The sequence below is a fragment of the Lepisma saccharinum genome, chromosome 7 (assembly GCF_977018435.1).
Source record: "Lepisma saccharinum chromosome 7, izLepSacc3.1, whole genome shotgun sequence".
NCBI lineage: Eukaryota > Metazoa > Arthropoda > Insecta > Zygentoma > Lepismatidae > Lepisma > Lepisma saccharinum.
The window spans coordinates 7175265-7202504 of NC_139235.1; the positions used below are offsets into that span (position 1 = coordinate 7175265).

The 27240-nt window shown below is 40.7% G+C and overlaps 1 protein-coding gene across 1 annotated transcript in view; it reads right to left on the reverse strand.

Moving 5' to 3' along the window:
* Window positions 1-2156: 2156 nt before the first annotated feature.
* Window positions 2157-27240, reverse strand: part of LOC145990116 (uncharacterized) — a 40307-nt gene continuing 15223 nt past the window's right edge. The window contains exons 2-3 of the mRNA XM_083125773.1: window positions 8904-9081; window positions 2157-3100 (exon numbers count right to left, since the gene is read on the reverse strand). Of these exons, the coding sequence (XP_082981899.1) occupies window positions 2974-3100; window positions 8904-9081 (305 nt within the window). The 3' untranslated portion in view covers window positions 2157-2973. The remainder of the gene's footprint in view (window positions 3101-8903; window positions 9082-27240) is intronic.

A 27240-nucleotide genomic window follows, 5' to 3' on the forward strand; every position in this document is an offset into this window, starting at 1 on the left:
AGTTTTTTTTTTAAACAACGCTACATAAACGTAAGAAGAATATCATCTTATTGTTACAGCACAAGAGTTAATCACTCAAACTTTTTTTTCTCATTGTAGCCTTTAGTCGTAAATAAATGTCTAATGTACCCCCACTATAGGTTCTCTCGGAAAAGTGTGTTTGAAGGATTTTTTTTTGGCTATACCTATTAGTGGGGCGCTTTTGATATGTTGGAGGCATGTATGGGCAATAGTAAAAAATTGCATTCGGGCGTACCACAGTTTGAGAATCACGGCACTAGATGATCTGCTTCACTGAAAGACACATCAGAAACTTTAATGGTTGTTTCCTTTAGGAAAGCAATCGATGCCGTTTTCCGTACACCATAACTTTCCCTTGTAAACATGCACAGCTTTCACCGTAATATATTGCAAGTTGCAGCCACAAGATCTTTACAAGTCGTTCGTAATATTCCTGCACTCTTTTTTTAGAGAAATGAAAGTTCCATGTCGGCTCTACCAGTCTGTCCCACACGTCAAATGAACAAAAGAATCAAGATGGGTGAAACACTTGAAACACGAAAAGGAATCGAAATTTCTTCAGTGAATTGTATCGAGGCATTCCCATGTAAATGGTTGGCGATACAGGTTCCTTTGTTCTGTCTCACATAAACCTGAAGGTTCATGTAATTGTTATCTATACTTCTGGACAAATTTAACGCCCCGTACAATACCTCTTACAAGAGATTAAAGAAACTTGAACCATATCTCCCTCACAATCTCAAAGAGACGTGAAAAGACATGTTGCCAACACATGTTCACGTGGGTGTCCTAACAAGAATGTTTTTTTGTATAAATTGTTGTTTTAAGTCCACTTTATGCACAGATAGGGACTGGACCTACCGTTTAAAGCGGGATCCGGGAACACTGTGCAATGTGTTTCCACCTGATAAATAACTGACCCCTTGATACACCAATCAATCAATTATGTGTATGTACAAGTGTGATATTTAGCAACTGAAACTAAAGTGTTACTTTCTTCAAGTAATAGTTACCTTTACAGTTATTTTCGTGTAAGTTCCAACAATAATTAAAAGAAATATGGTTCGTTAAATACATAAAATAAAGATCTTCTATTTGTTACGAACAAGTATTTATTTTCCTGAACGAGACGATCATGAAAGTTTCTGATGTCTCTTTCAGTGCAAAAGATTATCTAATTAGTAATTAATTGTTGTGCAATAACAATAAGTACAACATATGTCACAATGTAAAGACTGGTATATTTCTTCTCACGTTTACATTGTATAGTTAAAATCACTCAATAGATGGTGATCAGAAATTATTGTATTGTTAACTTGTATTTATAACCAGATATCAAAAGCAGTTTAATTTGTCTATAGATATAATAACTTTATAGAAAGCTTTGGGAGTACTATACATAAAGCAGTAGGCCAAAAGCTAGGCAAAACAATATGTAAAGGAAAGTAGACCTAAAGTGTATACACTTACGCCTGATTAACAAGTTGTTTCTTGCCCATTCTGATCAAAAACGAATTCAATGGCTTTCTCAGGCAAATTTCAAGTTAATATCCAGACTTTTCTGTGGTATTTTGACATGCCAATCAATAACTAAGTTTACAATTGTTAAATTCCATTTGCTATTCAAAAGATAAACCTTATTCAACATCGTTAAAAATATATGAACAAAAATTTAGAATGAAATATTTTCTGCATAGAGAATATCTTCCATGAAGGAACTGGGTCAAGGAAGAAATGGAACTTATTTTTATTTCCAGATCATTCTAAGTACAAAAAGCACTGTATTTACCTAACTTCCCTACGGTTTTGGATGTATTTTCCAAATTTCCGGACCTTTCACCCATAGTATTATTTCCCTGATTTTTTCACCATTACCATGATTTCACTGACTTTTCATTCATAGGATTTCCCTGACTTTTACAGGATTCTGTGTGTGGGTGTATACATGGAGAATAACAATACACACACCAGACGTTCCAAATATTGTTGTACATTGTTATTGAGTGTTATTGTTGACCAAAATGTTATGGCCCACCAGCTCACCCACTCCTTAGACACAGTAGCGGGTAAGCATGGGTATATAGTGTTCACCATACCTGTGTGTCTGTAATAAATAGGATTAATAAGAAGCATAATTATATTTAAATAGATGCGTACTTCTTTAATGAATCGATAACATTACAGATTTTACTAACAGTTGCAAAGTCAACAGTTTTTAATTTATCAGTATTAATACTAACAACAATAAAAGATAACTGGAAAAGGTTTCGTAATACCTCGACGAACATTGTTAGAAGTGTATTTATAAAATCAATATTGAAATCGCAATTGTATAAAGTCTACTGGCTTTTCTTTTTTCTTCACCCAATGGGCAAGTATCAATAGCTTCAGAAATAGCCAACAGATATCTCTGCTTTTTTAAACTTCATAAATAGTAAAGAAATGACAGGCTAAAATGACCTTCTGTTAAAATCTATGCAATGATGATTGTACTCATATCCAAACTGCACAAAATTATTAATTTTTCCAAGGTGTGTTTCACATTTGTATGAAAAGATATTAATTTAAATTTGTGTTGCACAGTTATGCGTAGAGAACAATTTAAGTCATCTAGATTTCTTTCTACACGTAGTTAAGATTCAGGTAAACCTGTCTTATTGAGCCATAAAGTCGACGCTAGCGCCACAGACAGAAAGAGGGTGACGCTCGCAATTAATCTCAACAACTGTTGAGAATGAGATGTATTCAGTTCTGTCGAAACACCGGGAATATGTTCGACAACTTTTCGAAATCAACATTTCGCGTGTATTTGAACACAGCACTTTCGGACTGGTTGCAAATTAACTTGTAACATATTACACTGCATGCTTTAAGATGGCGTTTACATGTTCTTCACAGGTTGGGTGATCTGGATACTATCCACGTTCACAGTTCTTTGATATGGCACGTTCGTTATTGTCGACACTTTCTGCCTCGTTTAGCCAATTGGTTACACAAGTTGGGCGACCCCACAATGTCCCCAAGAAAGACGCTGAGCAGGTAATATTTTCGGTTGTTGGCTGCTGTGTCCCTGTATTTCCTGTAAAGACAAAGAAGTACATATATAATAGAACACTAATAAAATAACTCCAATAATTATTTTATGACGTCAGTAACGTTTATTTGCGTGGGTGCACTACAACCAATGATGGAAACGCATCATACTATTTTTAAGTAGAATTATTTAACTTTTCCCAATTCGTTAGTTGGCATCCCTTGGTTATTGGTTATTAAAGTTTGTATTGAAAGTTCAAAACCGTTATACGATGTTGTATTCTTGTAATTATTTGCAATTTCAGCCCCTGGTGTGCAGCGTGTAGGGGAGAGCGGGGTCAATTGTAACACGGGGCAAATGTAACAATCGCTACTGTGCTGCTCTCGTGAGATATTTTTTAAAACTATTCAAAACTGTAGAAAGGAGACGTCAGTTGGGAGTGACTCGTGTTGCGGTGGTGCTAACGTAGCGATTGTTCCGGCTATTATTGGGAGTTTTACAAATTTTCAACACGTAAGTAAAAACATAAGGTTCCTTTTTATTTTTTAATAGTGAATTCGCGATGTCATCTGATCAAGGTTTGTATATATCATCGCAATACACAATATTTGATGTATTTGTTAAGATAGTTGTGATCAATTTCTGGTGCCGGGGTTAGTAGCTGCAAGCCAGCAAACAATATGGCGTCAGGATGGGGCAAATGTAACAAATGTAACCGGGGCAGTTGTAACACTGTTACAATTGCCCTTTATGCGTTTCTTATGTAAAATATTCACTTGCATTGTAATAAAAAACATTGTTCAACCATCCTGAATCATTACATTCTGTATGTTTCAGAATGGTGAGAGACAGAAAAAGAACTACCGAACGAGGCCCTTCACAAGATAAGATGGAAGAAGCTGCAAAGTTAGTTAGCACGAATTTGCTCCTTCTAGCGTCACTGATAGGCCTGATTCTGCGGCACGAACAGAAACCCCCGACGAGGCACCTACTAATGATGACAATGAAGTTAATGAAACAGAACAATCAAGTAACTTGGAAGAAACTAGTTGTACCCAGAACAAAGAGCAATGCAACCCTTGCAATGAACCTCTTCCGTCCACCTCAACAGCTGTTTCTCTGGCTGACATTCGACCTCTGCCTCATGCAGAACCTAAAGAATCAGCACCTCGAAGGAAAAGAAAGAAAAGTGCTACATGGACAGATATACCTGAACTACTATACGAAAACTACTTATGGCACAGCAAAGATCGAGACAAGAAAACAGCAAAGGGAAAAAGAGGCTGTTCGACAGAAGTGACAGTCTTCAATCAAAAAAGAAGAGAACTGCAAGCAGAAGCGCATGAAGGTGTCAGGAAAGCAGCTCTGAAGGCGACGAATGTTTTTGTTTAATTTGCCTTGAGAAGTGGTCCAATAGTGCATCTGGTGAGCAATGGGTGCAGTGCTTAACTTGTGACAACTGGTCACATGAGAAATACACCAAAGGAGACAGCTTTTACATTTGTCATAACTGTCAGTCAGAATGATCAGATATATCTTTGTTAGAAACAGTGTTTCGGACCTGGTATGGTTCGATTAGCCTACTTATTAACAAGAGCACAGTTAGCTAATTCTTAATCATTGTGTAAGGATACATGTTATTTCCAGCAAAAAATAAATTGTATTTCTGGTAAATGTTAGTATGTTACATTTGCCCCTGTAGTGTGTTACATTTGCCCCCGAACAAGGGTCAATTGTAACATTTGTCACTCATTTTTAAAACATTAATTATGATTAGCATATTATATATGGCGGGATTGTGACTCCATAATATCAATAACAACATATTGTAGTGTTTCCATGCCGATTTTCACGCTGCAAAGATAAATAGTTTCATAGAAAATGCATCATTTGTCAAAATTGTTACAATTGACCCCGCTCTCCCCTACTAAATTGGAAAACTTGACTTGAAACCTTAGCGGTGGTAAAAGTTGCCATTGAAAATTACTATCAAAATCCACTTATCGCCGTAGAATTAGACAACACACATAACGCCTGTAGGGAAGCGAATATTTCAGGATTATAGGTGTCCTATTTTTATTGCCGATGAGTGTACAATGTGTCTGCTGTACGAGCCTTAGTGGTAGTCGAAAATACAGTGTACAGCTTGATGTTGAAAATTGAAGCACTTTAGATTGAAATTCACATATTTCCAACTTTCCCCTCTTTACATTTTTCGCTATGTGCACTGATATGGAGTTGCTTATGGGATCCGACTTTTGAATCACCCTACATTTCTAAGAATTGGGAATGTAAACATAAACCTCATTTACGTTAATTCAAACAACATTGTGCTTATATTGTATTTAATTTCTGTTGTACTTTTACTGATGAATTATAGGGATTTATCTATCAAAATATGGTATCATGCATTACCTAACCTATCCCAAATCTAACATAACTCCGGATCCCATTGGCATCCCATTTTCAAAATTTGCACCGTTATTGGTTAATAGTGTATGTATGTATGTCATATAATTGTTTGAATGTCATATAATTGTTTGAATAAAGTTAAAAGGACCGTTCTTGAGTAAATGCCTACCAAAAGTTTGTTTACACCAACCAGAGGAGTCTGCTGAGTCTATAACTTTTTAACTGTTACATTTAAGAATACTGTTTTCTTGGGTGAGAAGAAGGGAAGTTTGAAGTTTTGTTCTGGCCACACTGCTCAATGACGCTTGCACTAGTAATCACATGATCACTTGACTTAAGATGGTGTCCATCCAGTAAAAGGTACAGTGTGTGCTTTGTTTTGCGGAGTTAAAATCTTGCATTTCAGTGCGGAGAAAGTTCCAAACAACGTATGGGAAACCACCCCCAGCAGACACAAGTATCAAGAGATGGTATGAAAAGTTCAAGGCAACGGGAAGTGTGTCAGATTTGCCACGCAGTGGAAGGCCAGGAACGAGTTACGACAGTGCAGGACAGCATGGGCCGGAGTCCAATGAAATCGCTTAAACGAAGATCCTTGGAACTGGGAATACCGAAGTCAACGTTACCCAAGATCATATGCAAGAAGGTGAAGGCCCGGCCCTACAAGTTAAAATTTGTACACGAGCTGATAGACGGAGACTGTGACATGAGAGACAATGGAGAGACAATTCAGGAGAGATGGATTGGCCGAAAAGGACCCACACCTTGGCCTGCAAGACCACCAGACTTGACACCTTGCGATTATTGGCTGTGGGGACATGTCAAGACAGAGATGTATTCATAGAAACTAGCTAATCTGGACGACCAGAAGGACAAAATAAGTTATGTGATTCTGAATATCCCAGATGACCATCGTCAGCACGCAATTCTCGGTTTCGCAAAAAGACTGCAACAGTGCTTGGACGTGAATGGTGCACAATTGGAGGTTTCGCGATGAACCTTAACAAGCAGAAAAAAAAACTTTGAACCTTGCTGTAAGTACACACAATTCTTTTTGTTAATAAACTTAATAGTTTTCAAGTTATAGATTTTTAGTTTCCTGCAGAATTTTATGGACTCCCTGTATAGTGTGAAAGAGCTCTTCAATACTCTTACAACGGCGTCTGAATGACTTCTGAACATGGCCTGATTGTCGAAATATTGCTATTTAAAATTCAAGATGGTGAAGACTTTGTTCCAAATTGCTCACTTTGTAGTTCGGCAATTTCGAAAATACGTACAAAAGATATGGATCTGCAACTTCACATAGGTATATACCTAAGGTATGTCCCTTTCAGTATGCCAAATTTCAAATGAATCAAAAAATGAAAGGTTGAAGATCTTGTTGATATGACATGGAATGGTGCTATGAGTGAAACTGCCTCTCCTTGTCACCTGAATACCCTTTCTATGCATGCTATAGATATTAATTAAACGGTAATTACACAAATTATGAAACACGTTAATTGTTGTATTCTTAAGTTTCCATTGTTGCCAAGATAGTTTAAGAAGAGTTGTTCATGAATGCATGCTGCTTGGGCAAGTGCACTTTTTGCAATTCGTTTAGAACGAGAACATTGCCTTTTGTTGTTTTATTCCGCGATAAAATCAGTTGGATTATCTGCTTGAGAAGCCAAGTTTGAGATATCTGAAGTGTGACGATTACGTGGGCGAGGTTATGCATTTGTGTTTTAAAGTTCGTTGGATTTTGTTGTAAGTGTAAAATCTAATAAACATTTGGTTCGTTTGGCATGATTTTCCTTGCTTTTCATATTATATTTAGCCTATTTCAACCAGTATAAATGCGTGAACTTTAGTATTCTAATAATAACAATATTAGTTGGTGTTAGCTTTTAGTTGATGTGAACTGTCAAGGTTATGTTCTGGGTAATTAATAAATTACATATGTGTATATGGATGGATATCTGTTCCATTCCTACTTTTCTTTATTATCTTATGTATGTAAATGTGTTTTAGTGTGTGTCTATTTATTTATTGATTTGCTTTATTTACTTCGCTTTTTGTACCACTTTTTGGCTAATTTGTGTGGGAATGAGTGATGATATGATGAAATTGATGAATGGATACAAACAAACATCCATGTCCAGGCCGGGATTCGAACCCGGGACCCCTGTCTTCGTAGCGCTGGCCGCAACGGGGGCCAGCTTTGTGTGTGTGTGTATGACTTTATGATGTACTCGTATTTTGTAATACGGTCATAATTTTAACAAACAAGTGTAAGCTTTCCTGTTTATTGGAAGTTTCCCACCACAAGCATTAGTAGTAGCAAGCACAATCTCACAGTTTTTGTATAGCTTAAATACTTCTCCTAGTGCAGTCTAAAAACTGATATGCTGTCACACCTTTCTTTTTTTATTATTATTATTATATGTGAGATGCCTGTGCTTGCTAATTTCAAACACTTCTCTGCTTTGCAAGGTTTTAGTGCTCTTCTTAAACAGCATAGGCCACCATTGCTTAAAGTAGGTTATTTGTTGACTTTCAACACTTTTTACTTCAAATGTTGGCTGCTTCTTTTCGGTGCTGGAGCTAAAAGGGAAATATTCCAGGAATATTTTCCTTCTTCCTCTTGATGATATTTCCTACTGACTGCTACTACGTGCTGAGAGGAAGAATGTTTGCTTTCTCTGTGTCAGTTGATGCAGCTTAGGACACAGCTGAGAAGAGTTCCTAGTTCCTTGATATGTCGCTAGGTGTCTCTGTATCGCGTCGGACCAGGAAAACTATTTTCATGTCAAACTCCAGTCCACTCTTAAGTAAAATCTCAGCTCAATATGACCAAAATGTGGAATCTTTACCTTCTTTCTCTCACCCATTCATTTATATTATATATATATATATATATATATATATCGGTAATAGATGGGAAGAGTTGTATATAAAGAGAGAAATATAGACAGAGAGAGAGACAGAAAGAAGATGAAAAATAAAACAAATATACAGCGTGGGATTGAGGAAAAGAGAGAACAGAGAAGGACAAGAGGAAGAATGAATGAGAAAAATGGAAGAGAGAAATAAAGACGATAGAAAGAGAGAGGGAGCAAGATGCAGAATATGAGAGAAAGAGAGATTAACAGAGAAAGTGAGAAGAGAGAAGAGGGAGGCAGAGAGATAGAAAAATAAATATTCCAAAGAGAGAAAGAGAAACACAACGAGAAAAGAAAGAAAGAGAGAGTGGAATAAAGGATGTTAGAGAGAGAGAGAGAAAAAACCAGAGAAGCAAAAGTAAAGGAGAAGCTGGATGAGTAAAAAGAGAGAGGTGGGAACATCGGGGAGGAAACGTCTGGCTCTACTACCAAACCTCCTCCACATGCCTCTAAAAGATCATAAATGGAAGATGCTAGTTAAAACGTATCTACAGCTTCCAAATACTTACTTGAACACTTTGTTCCAATTTATAGATTCTTTGTTCGGGAGATCTGATCTCTTGGCGTACTCCTCGCACACTGACTCATATATGCACACGTCGTCTCCAAGCTCCGCCACTAGTTTCTTCTCCACTTGGGTGAAGTCCAGGAAATCGGTTTCTCTCTTTGATCTTCGTATATAAGTACCTGCAACACAATTTTGGTCATGTAGTATATATTACATTATAGGAACAACGATACTTATGAAAAATCATTAATGCGTTGAAAAAATCATCAATAGTCTGTCCCGGGAGCGTATTTCACATATGCACATTGAAATAGAGATTGGAGGCGTGGCTTGTAATGGAGAAGTTTCTGGTTGGTTGGTCTATTTTTTCTTTATTGAGCAATTCTATGGCGTGCCTAACAATTAACTACAGGCTTGAACTTGTTCAATGATGTAAACCACTTATATTTTCCTTTTCTATTTATTTTCTACTTTTTATACATTGCTTTGATCTTTTCTACATCTTTCTATTGTAGTTCACTTTCACTAAATGCATAGTTATCCTCCAGCGATTTATTTATATTCCTTTACCTTGTGCTGCCATCTACTTTTCTTTTTTGAAACTCCTCTCTTTTCATCTTGTGTTGTTTCCAGTATGTAATATCTGGTTTGTAACAACTTTTTACAAAACAAATAGCAGCGCGCTTATATAGTCGAAATGAAGGTTTTGGCGCTACTCAAGGTTTTGACAGTTTTTTAAAGTAGGAATTAAAAATGCTCCTTGTTTGCATCTGACGAAAAGCGGAAAATGACCCAATATATTAAATAATTGTATAAGAATTTTCATCGAACGCAACATTTTAAAAATTATTGCGTCTTTTATTTCCAATAAGAAAGTCTATTCGCTTTTCGAGTATTGATTACTATCCGATTGCGTTGTATTTTTCCCACTAGATGGTTCTGCTTGTAGTCTGTGGTTTACAGAAAGTGTTCGCACAAGTCAATGAAATAAATGCCAGGGTTCTATCCTATATCCTTGAGGCAGTCTGCTAGCCAATAGGGAGCATTCATACACAAACTATGCCCACAATCTCTATTTCAATGTGCACATGTGAAATACGCGTCCCGGGAGCCGGGAGTATGTGAAGCAAGCTGACGAAAACAAGTCCTCTGCGTAAGTACACTCGAGAGGGCTCCACCAATGAGAGCGTGAGAGAGGAAGTGAGTGCATGGAGGGGAAAACGCGGCTGCAATTATCAGTTTCTTGCACTGCTTTTCTCCACCCTCTCGCTTCCTCCTCTTCTCTATCGTTATGCGCGGCGTTGCTACAGACTCCTGGGACAGATTATAATTTGAAAGACCTTACTACAGCAACTATTATTCAGTTTTACAAGGGATTTTTCAATAATATTAACAGTTATAATTATCAAGGCTACAACATTGTAAAATTTTTTTGGTTACATGTACCGAAATTCAAAGCATAATAAACTTAATATTAATACAAACACCAAAATAAACAAAAATAAAAATAATTTATTTGAATAGAATTTGGCGTGTTTATCTTAATTTTTTAAATTTACTTTTCTTATATAGGGTGAGGCAGTCAAGCGGGAAGATTTAAAAAAATCACAAAAAATAGAGAGAGCAAATATTAGTTAATTTTTGAACATGAATGTACTGTTCACGAGTTGAAATTACTAGTGTACCTGAAAAATGTACATTTTTCATGGTGTCAGCAAGATGGCGTCCTAGGTGTTGCACACATTGTCGGGCTCTCAGAGTAAATCCGCCCATGACGTTGCGTAGCATCTCCAACAGAATGTTGTGGATCTCTTGCCGAATTCGCTCCTTCAAATTATCCCTGGTTCTTGGAGGGTTGTCCTTGAATACTTTGGATTTGAGGTAACCCCAAAGGAAAAAGTCAGGAGCTGTCAGTTGGGTGAATGGGCAGGCCACGGAATATCGCCGAATCTGCTGATGAGACGACCATGAAATGCGAGTCTAAGCACATCCATAGACACTCTGGCTAGTTGCAACATCTTACTGGAAGAGTGTTTCTTCATCTGGGTCATAGTCATCGAGGACAGGCAGGAAAAAAGGTTACAAATATGTCAGCATAACGTCATGAGCGGATTTACTCTGAGACTCCGACAATGTGTGCAACACCTAGGACGCCATCTTACTGACACCATATTTAAAAAAATGAACATTTTTCAGGTACACTAGCAATTTCAACTCATGTACAGTACATTCATGTCCAAAAATTAACTAATATTTGCCTTCTCTATTTTTTGTGATTTTTTTAAAATCTTCCCGCTTGACTGCCTCACCCTATATATTCTATCCCAGCAGTCTGCGAATTAAGTGAACAAAAACAAGTCCTCTGTACTGCTTCGCTCCGTCCACTCGCTTTCTCCTCTTCTCAACCGTTATCCCCAGCGTTGCTCCACAAACTCCTGGTACATACTGTACGCATTCGGATCCTAGCCAGGGAATGGGCATTCGTCATACCATCACTCAACCTCATCGTCGCGATTTGGCAAAAATGTAAGAAAAAGCGACGCTATACAACAAAAATCAAATAAAAAAACATCCAATATGTGTCAATCGCATTCCGGAAAGCCTTTGTATTACAGAAATGATTCCTGTCAACCTGCACGCATTTCTTGGAGATACACGGATGTTCACAGTGAGACGTGCTTCTCCAATATCGGACATGGATGGAATTCAGAAATCCCATCTGTGGGAAATGAAACCACGCACGGCAGCTTACGAGACCGCGGACGCTAACAGGGACAAATCATTAGAAGGGGAATTGTACCATGAAATCCGCAGACGACACAATAAGCACATAGAGTATTGCCGAAGAGACAAAGGTATAGATGAAGAGGCGATGCAAGAACCAAGTAGAATTATATTTTTGGCTCTTGAACATGAGAGCATGGAAGAACATATGATCCCTTGTTGGCAGTGGCGGCGATAGGGGGACGGGGCGAGGGGGCAATTGCCCCCCCACCATCCCCCCCCCGCACTATGCTAAACCTTACCTACAAAGTGAAATATACTGTCTTTGCCCCCCAGTTATGGCAACTTGCCCCCTGATTTTGGAACCCAATCGCCGCCACTGGCTAGTTGCTATGGTGACTGGAAATTCTTGTGGCGCACCTCATTGCCAAACTAATGCCAGAGCAAAAGGTTCGGGGCGTCCATAGGTGAATTTAGCGTCAAAGTGGGTATTAATTGGAATATGTAAAACATTTTAAGATATGGTATGGAAATTTGTTTCTTTAAGTGCACTTTCTTCATAGATAGGCTGATCGGGACTGGACCTACAGTTCAAAGTTAGATCCGAACCATTACATGCCTCCACCGGTATCGAACCCTTGACCATTTGATTGCAATGTGTACCTACACCTATCACTACACCTGCACGAAAATTATTGATTTTATTTATTTACTTCACTTTTCTTGCACTTTTGACTAATCGCGAAGATAAGGATGAGTGATGACATGAGTTTTATGAAGGGACGCTCTCAAAGAACACCCATGACATGGCCGGGATTCAAATCCGTAACATCTGCCATCGTAGAGCGCTGCGCTAACCAGTCCGTCAAGGAGATCGGTTACGGACGCACGAAAATTATGTATGCCTGAAGAGATCATAGTCGTTACAAGCCGCGGTAGCTCAGTCGTTATGTCGTCTGACTACCATGCGAGAGACCCGAGCTAGATCCCCGGCAGGGGAGAACCGGGATTATTTCCACCTGTTCAAGTGGCTCTGGCGCCCACCTAGCGTCGTAAAAGGGACGCGTCAAGTATCTGAGCGCTCAGCGAGCAACATGATCGCTCAGCTTCTTGACGGCTAAATAAGCGCTACTTGGCAAGCGCTGCTCACTTGATCGCTGAGCGAACTTGATCTTTGCTCGCCAGACGTTTCAGCCACAGAATCAGATGTGTCTCGTGAACGCATGCGCGCGAAAAAGGACAGCTTGCTCTGCGACGACATTAATGAGCATTTCTACATTCTAGTTTTATTCATATAGGAGAAGTATTTATTTTACACGAAAACGCTCAACTAAGCTTATATACATTTCTTGGATCTGAAGTGAAAGAAAGTAATAATTATTTTCCCACAATTGATGCATGCGTCAATAAAAAGAATTATTACTTTCTTTCACTTCAGATACAAGAAATGTAATATAAGCTTAGTTGAGCGCTCTCGTGTAAAATAAATACTTCTCCTATATGAAGAAATTAGAATGAAGACATTAGAATGTAGAAATGCTCATGAATGTCGTCGCAGAGCAAGCTGTCCTTTTCCCCACAATTGACGCATGCGCAGCATGCACCGCATGCGTTCACTAGACGCCTCTGCACAGAATATAGCGTTTTTGTGTATCGATCTCGTGAGGCAAATGAGAAGAGGAGGAAAACTGTATGAGGATGACGGGGCGGCGATTATGAGGAAATATTTATGATGAACGGCTTGCGTAATTACAATCACAGAGGAAGTTCAAGTAACAGAAAGTGATGTAATAATATTCCAGTTTTTTTAAATTCTATTACAGTGAAAGTGTTGTTATTCCAAATAATAAATATATACGCACCGTAATTTTGGAAAGTTGTGCAAGGGTGTGAAATTGAAAATTTCGATAGTTTTGTTCCATAATTAACAGGTTTTCAAACACCGAAATCTTGTCGACTCGACGCAGCCACATTGATCACAGATTACTCAAAGGCACTGATATTTCAATCAATTAGCAAACAGTGTCAAGTAAATGATTTGTCTGCTCAACGAGCGAAAATCTTGCTCAGCAAGCGTCGCTCAGATACTTGACGGGCCCCTGGAGGTAACTGTGGGAGGTAAAGGCGGTAAAGGGCGTAGTGCTGATCACATCACCACACTGGTCATGATCAAGAAAGTTTGGGACCCTAGCTCCACACCCACTGTACGCCTTCACGGCGTGGTGCAAAGCACAGGGGAGCACTTTACTTTACTTTGTTGTTACTTTGGCGGCCTTGCCATGTGAAACAACATACCTTGGAGAAGATGAGGACGAAATAGGTCTCAGCGATGCTCGGAGTGTTAAACAGCCACGCCTGCTTATCAGAACTTCTACCGCACGTAAAACCCACAACGAACGCAGGAAAATTAAAAATCTCCTTAGGCTGCTGTCGCCTCTGCAAACGTATTGCGTATGTTGACTTCTACCTACCGTCGACTTTCTCCTGCGGATGCTTTTACCATCAGAAAGATCCAGCGGTGTTTGGCCGGAAAGGGAAGTTCCAAGAAACACGACTCGTACCGAGAATTAGCTTTTTTTTTGGTTGGCGTGAGAAAGATCACGTATTTCTTGACATTCTCCTTTTCCCGCTAATTTCACTCCTTCTTTATGGTGTCTTGCCGTTCCACTCATGGCGTAGTCTGTTTGTGCCACTACACTCCACAAACAATCCGCAAAGCAGGATGCGAAATCCTGGAGGGGGGGGGGGACAGGAGGGATTTCCCCCCACCAACAACCTTGACCTCAAAAATCCCCACCTCCAAAAATGTTCCGGGGGGAAAGTTTTTCTTGTAACAACAAAGTATAAGCAATTAGTATTTACTTCTTATGTACTTTACTAAGGATAATATGGAAAAGACACAAAATAGTGAGTGCTATCTCTCTTTTCAAGAGATTATTACTCTGCCTACACCAATAACAATATGCGTGCAATGAAAGAAGAATGCAAGTCAAACATAATTATAAACGTTTTGTATTAAACAAAACTATTTCGTAATTTATTGACATCTTTAACCAATTAGTAAGGAATTAATTTGCTAGTTTACGAATATCTGATATATATAAAAGTAACGAAATAATTCCTTTATGTGTATTTAATAATAATATTTTTTTAAAATATTTAGTAATTAATTGACTTTTATATTTAATAACATGATAAATATCCATATCATAATAATTTATGTATGTATGTATATGTGTGCGTGTATATATATATATATATATATATATATATGTAACGAGTGCACTCACGATCCCCGAAATGACGTGTCAATCATACCCCGGCACGGGGCCAAACGTCGTTATGTGTACGGGAGACCGGTCGTGACTCTCGGTCCAGGTTTTCAAGTTCGGTACTGAGACGGTCGTTTATTGTCATAGTATTGCGAGGCGGAGATTAATACCTTGAAATGTTACACTGTTTTGTTTACCTTTGAAATGTAGATTCGAACAATCATAAAACACTAATAGCATAGTATCTGGTACCTGAAAACGTCAAATAACAACACTGACGAACGGTAAAAAAGTGAATATATATTGTAACAACAAATAAAATATTGCAATCAACAACTGTTTACAAACCCTCCTCACTCTCACAACATTCACGCTATCTCTCTTTCACACACATGAGGTATTTTTACATATGAAGTATAAATACAAATCATGGATCTCATTAACATATCATTCCTTTTAATTTTTAAACCTTTATGTGAATTTAAGGCATTTGTCTGCCAGCTCCTGTGCTCTTTTAAATTAACTTAAGTGTCAGCCCTCGGAAAGCGGTTAACTAAGACAATGGGTCGGCGTGGTTAAATCTTTCGTTCGAATGAACGTATGCATCGAGTCGCAAGCTCGACATTATACAAGTTTCCCGGACGGGGGCATTACACACAAGCCTCTCTCGTCCCATGAGAACAACTACTCAATTACATAATGATGCAAAAACTTAATTGGCTCCAGCTGCCGGAATACACTAATCAATCGTCGGCGCGAGCAAAAATTACCTTAAAAACCACTATGCAACAAATAATACTATTTCACGCACACGACCTTGCAATAAAAACAACTACGCTTTCCACAATTAAAAGGGACTCACCAGTCAACTATCGACAAATTAAATGGCGCGACGGGGCGGTCGGTTACACAAGAAATGGAGCACACGTTGACAATTTACACTAAATATTAAAGAAATGAAATGGAGCTTCTAACGCTGAATGCAGGCAATTAAATTAGCACATCTGAACATGAAATAACTCTTTTTTATAACAATACCAAAAATTATCAGACGCGGGGTTAGGTTTAGGTTTTTCCTGAGTAACTTTGCGAATAAGTGAGACTTCGGCGTTAACTGTACGGTGTTGATACTAACGACGCACGTTTACATGTACATAGACCCTCTGACGTATACTCTACCAGACTCTGCTACATGGCGTGGTCATTCATCTCTCCTGGACGCGGGACTTGCACACGGTTCCTTTGTGGCGAAATTGTCCTCCGAGGTCGATCGCGACGAAGAATAATTGCGACGATCTGTTGTACTTGCACCTCCTCAGAACTTCGGGCGTTCATCTCGTCACTAGCGTCGGGTGTACGTGGTCACGCGTCGGTTCGGAATCTCTCTGGTGACGGCTTCGATTCGGCGTCGTTCAGGAAGCGTCGTTCTGGAAGCGTCGTTCTGGAGTCGTCCTTCAATCTCTCCCTCTGGGTTCGATCGGCGTCGTTCTGAAGACGTCCTTCGAACTCTGGGCAGTGTTTGGCTTTGGTGTCGTCTTTGGCGTTGGCTGACTGGCTTCGGCGTCGTTGCAGGCGTCAGGGGGAGCGACGGCTCCCTTCTCTATCTTCTCTAGCCCTCCATCCTTATGTGGTCCACGCTTGGCAAAAACAAATCACCGCGTAATCTTCACCAAAATAAGGCGCACACTGGTAACTCTATCTGCAATTCGCTCACGGTACGTAAGGGGACAAAGTTCATGGACACAAAACAATGATCACGCGAGAGTGTAGCGCGGAGATGCTCTCTCTGTGAAATCCGGGTAAAAACTGTCTGTGGGATGGTAGCACCGCGTATTTAAGAGAGATTCAAAATCGTCCGTTGGGAATGACGCTAAGGTGGCTTCGCTTCCCTTTCTGAGGGGGTGGAAATGACCTCTCTCCATTGTCTTGAAACGCGGTCAAGTGCGCGTCGTCGATCCTTGCAGACTTGAGCTCCAGCTGGCATTCCTGGTCATCCGTGAACATGGGTTAGAACGCCTGCTGCGACTCAAGCTCGGTAGCGGCGAAAATAATCTTTCCTTATCTCCGCGTTGGTGCAAATATGTCATGTCCTAAGCCGAAAAGACAGTTCCGCTGTCACTCAAGAAAACCCTGTCCCCAACTCCCGAGTGTCTGGCTCGGATACAAGTTTATTCACAAAATAAGATCAAACCTCACACTTTCATGTTTGTGCATAAAATGAATCAATAAACAAAAAATAATTTATATCGAACTGCGTTTCACATGTCACTAGATACCGTGACATCTCGCCCTCCTTCCGATCAAAAAATTCTGTAGGCGAATAAAATTTTTACTACTCAGGGGCATGAAATTTTGACTACAAATTTTTTAACACCCTGTACAAGAAAAGTAAACCAGTTCGATAACACAAAACACATGATATAAATGATACCTCCAATTTACATAATAAATATACATTTTATACACTCTGGGTATGGCGCAATATTATCTTATACTTCTAAAATGGCGCGATGTCGCTTAACCATGTTTCGCCATCCCATTCCTCTCTTCGGCGCTGACGACCTGACGGGCCCGGCTGTGGAGATGTGTTGCTGGGATTCGGCCCGTTCGCGTTTCGCGTCGGGCTCCTTTGAACCCTCGGCGGGCTGCGCCTTGCGTTCTCGTTGTCCGAACGCGGGCTCTCCGGTCTACTGTTGGGATGACGTTGATAATAACCATTGTTCACTCGACCGTTGTAAAAGTTGCTGTCGCCGCTGTTGCCATGGTAACCCGGCGACCTAGGAGTTTGACCACCTCGACGTCTCTGTCCCCGATAGTGGCGTCTCTGTCGTGGCGAAGGCGGATCATCTCGAAGCTGGCGAACTTCGGCTCCTGGAGCGCGTTGCTGCCCATCGTACCTCCTCTGGACGAAATGAACGCGTGGGTGCTTGTTTCCCCGGTTTCCTTCATCCTCCGGTCGTCTCCTTTTGTTCCATCTGTCACTCCGCATCCTCTCGCGTTCCTCTTCGCACTGGTTTAGGTTCTCGAGCGTGAGCGACATGGCTTCTGCGTCGAAAACGCACGCCCCGTTGAGATGCCGTCTTATCTCTTGCGGGTAATGATAAATTAAGGCCGCAATTATCTCCGACGTGGTCATCTGTGGCTGGAGAGCTTGGAACTCATTGAACTTACGCCAGAAATATTGCGAAAAAGTAAGTCCCCCGTTCCTGTCGTACCTCTCGTTTCTCAGTTGGATAAGCATCCTTTCCACTTGCATGGGGCGCTGAAAGTGTGTCAAGAACGCTTCCCTAAACGACGAGTATGAATGAAAGTGTCTTTCATTCCGATCCAGCCAGTTCTTTGCCCGATCTTGCATTAGGCCTTTCAGTACGAGTAATCGCTCCCCATTCGCAAGTCCTAACTCCCGGGCTGTTGCTTCGAATTCCTCGATGAAGGCAGACGGCAAAATCCTGTCGGCCCCGGAGAACTTCTTGAAATGTTTTTTATATTCAGGCGGGAACAGAGCTCTCCTGGCCGGTGCTGGTTCAGACCGTATATCTTCCCGGGTTGAAGTTTGGGCTTCGAACGGTCGCGGCGATGGAAGACGTAGTCCAGGTTCCACTTCGCTTCCCCCGTTGACAAGCGTAGTCGGTCTTGCGTCACTCGCGCGCCTTGAAGACGAGGGGACCGCAGCTGGCTGTGGTGACGTCATGGCTGCCGCCTCTCGCGATGATCCCGAAACGTCGGCTACGTTTAGTCGTTCCAGTTTGTCCTCGATTTCCTTTATCTTGTCGGAATTCCCTTCCGCTATGCTCGCTGCTCGCCGCACTTGTCGCTCGAGGGCATCGTTGCTCCGATTGCAGGCCGTCTCCAGCTGTGCACACTGCTGGCTGATGTGTTGCAAGGCTCCTTCCTGTTCACGCACGCTCTGCGCCAGTGTTGCCACCTTGGCTTCCTGTTCATTGACGCGAGCGTCGGTCCTGGCGATCCTGGATTCGATTCGAGCCTCGGATTCTTGGATCGTCTGAAGGAGTTGTTGCGTTATTTCTTCTCCGGAGGCGCGAACCGTCCCTTGGAGGCGTTGTTCCATCCCTCGTACGTCGGTCTGCATCCCTTGCACCTCAGCCTGCAATCCCTGGATGTTGGTTTGGACTCTGGTTTCCAATCCCTGGATGTTGGTCTGGACCCCTTGCATTTCAGCCTGCAAGCCCTGCATGTTGGTCCGCATCTCGGTCTGCATCCTGGTTTCCATTCCTTGCATCCTGGTTTCCATTCCTTGGAGCATCTGGAGGACCAGCTGGAATTGGTTGGCACCACTGCCACTTCCTACGTCATCTTCTTCCTTGCTGTGGTCGCTGTCCGCACGTGACGATGTACCCCCTTGGGCACTTGGTATCTCCCTTTCCATTTCCAACGGGCCTTTGCACTGGTGACAAACCGGTCTGGCTCCCTCGCTGTTGATTTCGAAATCGGCAAATTCCTTTCCACAAGCCTCGCAAACCATCATGACGTCACTCTTGTTCAAACAGTCTATACGACGATTTCTTAATCTCATGAAGGCCTTTCGATAATATCTGCTCGATTTTCTGTCGCACTTTGGAACAGTTACGCAAACTTACGCGAGCTCACACAAAATGTGAATTACAAATCGATACATAAAAAGAAAAAGGAGGTCCGTCGGGAATCCCTTATCCCGCAACTCAGCCTGATGCCATAAATTACGCCAAAAACCAAAAAATACATAAAAAGTACATAAAAAATGCCCTATGCAGCTGCCCTTGCTGCTTTCGCCGAAAAAAATATCTGCCCTATTGTTACCAATTACGCCCAATAACGTGTCCTTACACGTGAACCTACAACAAATACATGGAAATAACCCTCGAAATACAAAGCAAAAACACAAAAATAACCAGGAACCTAACACAAGAATTTTATGCATGACGTATACACAATGAAATTTCTACCGCTCTCGCATCCTGGCTTTCCTGGAAAGGCATGACAAAAGTTGCCGTCCCATGTTCGCGGCGCCAAATGTAACGAGTGCACTCACGATCCCCGAAATGACGTGTCAATCATACCCCGGCACGGGGCCAAACGTCGTTATGTGTACGGGAGACCGGTCGTGACTCTCGGTCCAGGTTTTCAAGTTCGGTACTGAGACGGTCGTTTATTGTCATAGTATTGCGAGGCGGAGATTAATACCTTGAAATGTTACACTGTTTTGTTTACCTTTGAAATGTAGATTCGAACAATCATAAAACACTAATAGCATAGTATCTGGTACCTGAAAACGTCAAATAACAACACTGACGAACGGTAAAAAAGTGAATATATATTGTAACAACAAATAAAATATTGCAATCAACAACTGTTTACAAACCCTCCTCACTCTCACAACATTCACGCTATCTCTCTTTCACACACATGAGGTATTTTTACATATGAAGTATAAATACAAATCATGGATCTCATTAACATATCATTCCTTTTAATTTTTAAACCTTTATGTGAATTTAAGGCATTTGTCTGCCAGCTCCTGTGCTCTTTTAAATTAACTTAAGTGTCAGCCCTCGGAAAGCGGTTAACTAAGACAATGGGTCGGCGTGGTTAAATCTTTCGTTCGAATGAACGTATGCATCGAGTCGCAAGCTCGACATTATACAAGTTTCCCGGACGGGGGCATTACACACAAGCCTCTCTCGTCCCATGAGAACAACTACTCAATTACATAATGATGCAAAAACTTAATTGGCTCCAGCTGCCGGAATACACTAATCAATCGTCGGCGCGAGCAAAAATTACCTTAAAAACCACTATGCAACAAATAATACTATTTCACGCACACGACCTTGCAATAAAAACAACTACGCTTTCCACAATTAAAAGGGACTCACCAGTCAACTATCGACAAATTAAATGGCGCGACGGGGCGGTCGGTTACACAAGAAATGGAGCACACGTTGACAATTTACACTAAATATTAAAGAAATGAAATGGAGCTTCTAACGCTGAATGCAGGCAATTAAATTAGCACATCTGAACATGAAATAACTCTTTTTTATAACAATACCAAAAATTATCAGACGCGGGGTTAGGTTTAGGTTTTTCCTGAGTAACTTTGCGAATAAGTGAGACTTCGGCGTTAACTGTACGGTGTTGATACTAACGACGCACGTTTACATGTACATAGACCCTCTGACGTATACTCTACCAGACTCTGCTACATGGCGTGGTCATTCATCTCTCCTGGACGCGGGACTTGCACACGGTTCCTTTGTGGCGAAATTGTCCTCCGAGGTCGATCGCGACGAAGAATAATTGCGACGATCTGTTGTACTTGCACCTCCTCAGAACTTCGGGCGTTCATCTCGTCACTAGCGTCGGGTGTACGTGGTCACGCGTCGGTTCGGAATCTCTCTGGTGACGGCTTCGATTCGGCGTCGTTCAGGAAGCGTCGTTCTGGAAGCGTCGTTCTGGAGTCGTCCTTCAATCTCTCCCTCTGGGTTCGATCGGCGTCGTTCTGAAGACGTCCTTCGAACTCTGGGCAGTGTTTGGCTTTGGTGTCGTCTTTGGCGTTGGCTGACTGGCTTCGGCGTCGTTGCAGGCGTCAGGGGGAGCGACGGCTCCCTTCTCTATCTTCTCTAGCCCTCCATCCTTATGTGGTCCACGCTTGGCAAAAACAAATCACCGCGTAATCTTCACCAAAATAAGGCGCACACTGGTAACTCTATCTGCAATTCGCTCACGGTACGTAAGGGGACAAAGTTCATGGACACAAAACAATGATCACGCGAGAGTGTAGCGCGGAGATGCTCTCTCTGTGAAATCCGGGTAAAAACTGTCTGTGGGATGGTAGCACCGCGTATTTAAGAGAGATTCAAAATCGTCCGTTGGGAATGACGCTAAGGTGGCTTCGCTTCCCTTTCTGAGGGGGTGGAAATGACCTCTCTCCATTGTCTTGAAACGCGGTCAAGTGCGCGTCGTCGATCCTTGCAGACTTGAGCTCCAGCTGGCATTCCTGGTCATCCGTGAACATGGGTTAGAACGCCTGCTGCGACTCAAGCTCGGTAGCGGCGAAAATAATCTTTCCTTATCTCCGCGTTGGTGCAAATATGTCATGTCCTAAGCCGAAAAGACAGTTCCGCTGTCACTCAAGAAAACCCTGTCCCCAACTCCCGAGTGTCTGGCTCGGATACAAGTTTATTCACAAAATAAGATCAAACCTCACACTTTCATGTTTGTGCATAAAATGAATCAATAAACAAAAAATAATTTATATCGAACTGCGTTTCACATGTCACTAGATACCGTGACATATATATATATATATATATACGCACGCATATTGTAGAGATATGGAGTACAACAATATATATATAGGGATGTAGATTAAGATCCCCCCCCACCAGTCTTCAATGATTTCGCACCCTGCCTCAAAGGATGGCACTATTCCATGATCCCGTATGGAGGAATTCTTCTCGGGTGAAAATATGAGCTTACAGCATGAAGATCTTCTACTATTGTTTCTAACGAATCACGAAAGCGAACAACGAAAGAAACTCTGAATGTACACTCACCGACAATAAAAATGTGACACCTAGATCCTGAAATACTCGCTTCCCTGCAAGGCATTACGTGTGTTATCTAACTATACGGCCGTAGTAGAAGTTGCCATTGCAAATCTGCTATTAAAATCCACTTATCGCAGTGGAGTTAGGCAACACACATAACACCTTGCAAGGAAACTAGTATTTCAGGATCTAGGTGTCGCATTTTTATTGCTGGTGAGTCTACAATTTACTAATTCTTCTTGTCTAACATTTTTTTGAACATTTCTTTATTGTAGTAATCACTTTTTGTGGCAGGAAGTCCCTCAGTTTCTATTATAAAACTATCTGTATTTAATTCCGTTGTGAAACTTTATTGCATTTAATTTGTTTATTTTACTTTGCTTTCCTGCCACTTTTGACTAATCGCGAAGATGAGGATGAGCGATGATATGATGAAATTGATAAAGGAACACTCACAAATTCACTTGTGGTAAACAACGTATAATATAACAGCATTGAGACAATAATTTATGTGAAAATGCACATTTTAAAATCTCCAAGTTGTGATTAAAGTAATATTTAAGCGGTGAAGCTCATCATATTATTTTGGTATGTCCCATTCTCGCAGAAAAAACTAAAGATCGTGTACAAAGTATTATCAAAAACTAATATGCCTTCTTTCATAAATTGTTCATTAGTGTGCGCATCAGATATTCTTATTGAATATTTTATAACCTTACTCTTTTGAGGCAAGCTAATATGAAATTATATTTCTTAAACGATAAATGAGTGAAAAACAATTAATTTAAGAATGTATTTGAACTTAATGCGTAGAAATTTGTATCAAAAAATTATCTTCTTGTATTCAAAATGTATGCTGGGCTTATACAACCAAATGTAAAGTTGTAAGTTCATGATGACAGCATTAAGACAGACAGTTTCTGTATTTGTTCGACACTTCACAAAAACTGATACAAATGTTCATTTTCACCCCAGGGCCTTCCAGTAGCACTATGTGTAATTATTTTTTCCTAGCCTATCGATGGAGGACTAGTGGCGCCACTCACAATCGGCGGACGGAGTGAACCTACCATGTGTACTTTCGGTATATCTGAGTTTCTCTGAAGTTGATTGCACCGAGTAGCGGAAGGCAGCTCTTACCTACAAAAATCTTGCAAGAGAAAAGGAAGAAAGTAATTCAACAAGTTGTAAAAAATGGTAGACGAGGGAAAGACAATTATGAACAGCGGTATGACAAGAAAACCAATCAATGTAAATGTAACATTGGAGAAATGTATAACATTAATTATCCCTAAAAATTGCCAACCATAATATCTCTGGAACGCTGCTACAGTAAAATAATTTGAAATCGTCTCAAACGTTATATTAGAGCTTTTTGCGTTTGTTTTTACAGCAATCTCCCAACTTTCACTGTTGGATAAGAAATACTCAAGTATAATTGTCGCCGTAAGGTGAGTGACGCAAGAAGGTCATTTGTAGAGCGAAGCTTTCACAACACAGTCCACATGGTCTGAATATGTATTGCATCTACCCTCACAATTTCTCAATCATAAACTCCCAAAATTTGTCGAAAATTTGTAGACATATTCTACGGAACGCATGATCCCTAGGTGCTAGATAAGTGTTACATTAGCCTGGTCCAAAATTTCCAAAATGTGAGACTTTAGCAAGTAACCCCTCCCCCCCACCCGTTGGGTGCCAATTGACCTAAAAGCACCCCACACAAAGCGTGCCCCAAGAGTTTTTATTTTTCCAATAAGGATCACATGCTTAGAATGTAGGACTTAAGTGTTTGCCTATCCAATGTTCTTTGGGACTAGTTTAAATATTTCAACGATCTAGGTTTGCCATTGTACAATTTTTGTAATCTTTCTTCCTTTCCTCCCTCTACTTCCCTTTCTATCTATATCCTCAATCCTCTGTTTATTTCTCTATTTTTCTATTTCTCTAATTCTCTCTGTGTCTGTATTTCTGTTACTCGTTGTACTGGGATTGTGAGATTTTATGAAATTTCAAAATTCTCCTGTTCATAAGAACAAGCCATAGATGTTGTTCACAGGAGGAGTGCAGGTAAGGGCTGCTCCACGCATACATGATCTCGACCACTCTTTGTGATCAGCACTACGCTCCTTCCGCCTTTACCCCTCCCTCCTTTTCGGGTTTCCTCACTGTATCCATTTTTATTTAGAGACTGGGAGAACCGCAGAACCGCTTCGTGGAAGGACATTGCTCACTTGCGACCACCCATCCCGGGAATCGAACCAGGGTCTCCCGCGTGGCTGTCAGACGCCCTACCGCTGCCTACTATTGTCATGAGTACGTATTTCTCATAAGCAACAAATATTTGTTTACAATAAGCGCGTTCTTACGGAGAATAAAGCATGGACATTATTACTCAATTATGACGACTGCATGCAGGGGCTGAACAAGGATCAATCATCTAGGGCTGCCGAAGGGGGGCGGAATGAGGGGGTGCCATGTTGGAAAATGGAAAATGAAACATACGTTGGCCACTACATCAAATATCAGTTAACTTCTAGTAGGCTTCTATGAAAATATGCTAATGAAACTGAAAATTACTAGTGATTTGATTAATTTTTCTTGCTTGCTTTGTCCACAACAACACGTACAGGAAAGTATTAATGGGTTTCCTGTAGCATACAACGATAGTGATATTTCTTCAGAACCTAACATTCTGCGCTCAGTATGACGATATGGTTTTCATGAGGTTAGTGTTTATGGTTGAATTAACAAAACAAGTTTCGTTAACTTTTTAGGTAACTGTAAACTAAAAATATTGTAGCATTTACTAAATTTGGTAACACTCTAGCCTTCTTAAACCCGAAGGTTTATGGTTGCAGCAACAGACACCTTCCATCTGTCCATATCCTGGGCAAGATCAATCCAATCTTTTCCATCCTTGCCGATTTCCTTTAGGTCCATCTCAACGTTATTCTTCCATCTTCGTCTTGGCCTTCCTACAGGTCTCTTACCATTAGGTTTCTAAATTTCGTAATTTAGAACAAATTGTTGTGTAACTATAAGCAAGTGTGAATGATTACTAAAAAGCAATTAGTACTGGTGAATAATCATATCATTTGTTTATAGCCTGTTTAAACAAATGTTTAGTTATCAGAATTTTTCTCCTCTGTGAAGAGTTAGTATTTTCGACTAGAAATACGTTATGAAAAAGTGGTGTGGATTAAATCTCTTCACACCTTACTGCCGCCACCCTTGACTACATTTGTAGCTAAATTAGCCAGTTTGATTCATGCGACTGACACGAGTTGATTTTCTTGCAAGTCATTCGCCAACTTTGACATCCGAGTCGAGTCTCATTATTCAAGATAAATTTAATCGTTATTGTGCTGTCTAGCTTGGAAGAAGTGCTGGAAAAAGGTGAAAGCATGCTTATACTGCAATTAGCAACATAGAGATTGTGACACCTGTGAGCATGTTTAATAAACCTCGGCTTCGTATACAATCGCATCAAAGTTCATGCTTGTTTTGTATGCATGAATGTGAAAATGTTCTCTCGTCATTGTTGCCAGGTAAGGTGACGAAAGCGTTGAAGCGTGTCCTCTGTACTTGAAAAGGTCGTCGTTTGTAGCTTACACCGTGATTGCAGGTTGAATGGATTGGAAAAATAAAATAAAGCTTTAAACTGATCTGAAGCGTGAAGATTTTGCCGTAAAGCGGAGAGTGGGGAATTTTGAATTAGAACTTCTCAAACCGAAATTCACTACTGTCCTCAATGATATCCAGAACAACTGATTTCCAGTGGCGGCGATTGGAGGGGGGGGGGGAGCAAGGTGCCAAAACTTGGAAGGGGGTGCAAGGGCAGCTGCCCCCTCCCTACGCCCCCTAATCGCCGCCACTGCTGATTTTGATTATGTTTTTACATTTCATAAAGTTAGTGTATTGAAATTCATAGTTATTTTATTTTGTTATTAACTTTTAGATACCTTTTTCAAGAAAAGGCTTTAAAAGTTATGGATAAATTTTACTCATTCTGTGCGACTTTTCAATTAAAACAATATTTTATTTCATTTTTGGAAACTATGGAGCCATTTATTCTTCGGATTAAATGGCAGAATATGAAAATATAACGTGGCTTCTGTATTTTACACACATTTTTGTTATTTAACGTCGATTTTCCGCCATTTCTGGCTAATTGCGACGATGAGGACGAGTGTGATAATATGGCGAAACTGATGGCGAGACACTCACAAAGAACATATGCCCAGGCCGGGATTCGAACCCACAACCCTGGCGTCGTAGCGCACTGTGCTAACCTACACCACGGAGTTCGGCATTACCTCGGAAGGAAATCAAGCTAAGTGGAATACATGACCCCATTCGTGGAGATGAAGGAAGAAACAAAACAGGAAGAAGTGAAACAAGAAAAATAATTAAAAAAAGAAACACGCAGACAGCACGTACTATATATGGAATGAGGAAAGCACTACCGGACATGACTTTCAATTGTTTGAGTATAGTGTGTGCCACATGTCGTATACCTTCCGCAATACTTGACTGGCTGACTTATAGCATAGCACTTAACACAGTCACCTTCTAATAAAAGAGGTTCAGTGAAATTATATTTTAGAGGTTCCAAACCAACTCTACCCCTTCACTGACTTAACCTTTCTGTCCTGTACCGCTCGCACTTTCAGCTGCCGGCTTGGAAACAACGAACCAGCGAATGAATTATCTTCGACTGACATCGGCCATTTTCGGGTCACGAGGCGCCAAACTTACTGTAAAACGGTGGGGCGGGGGGGGGGGTGGG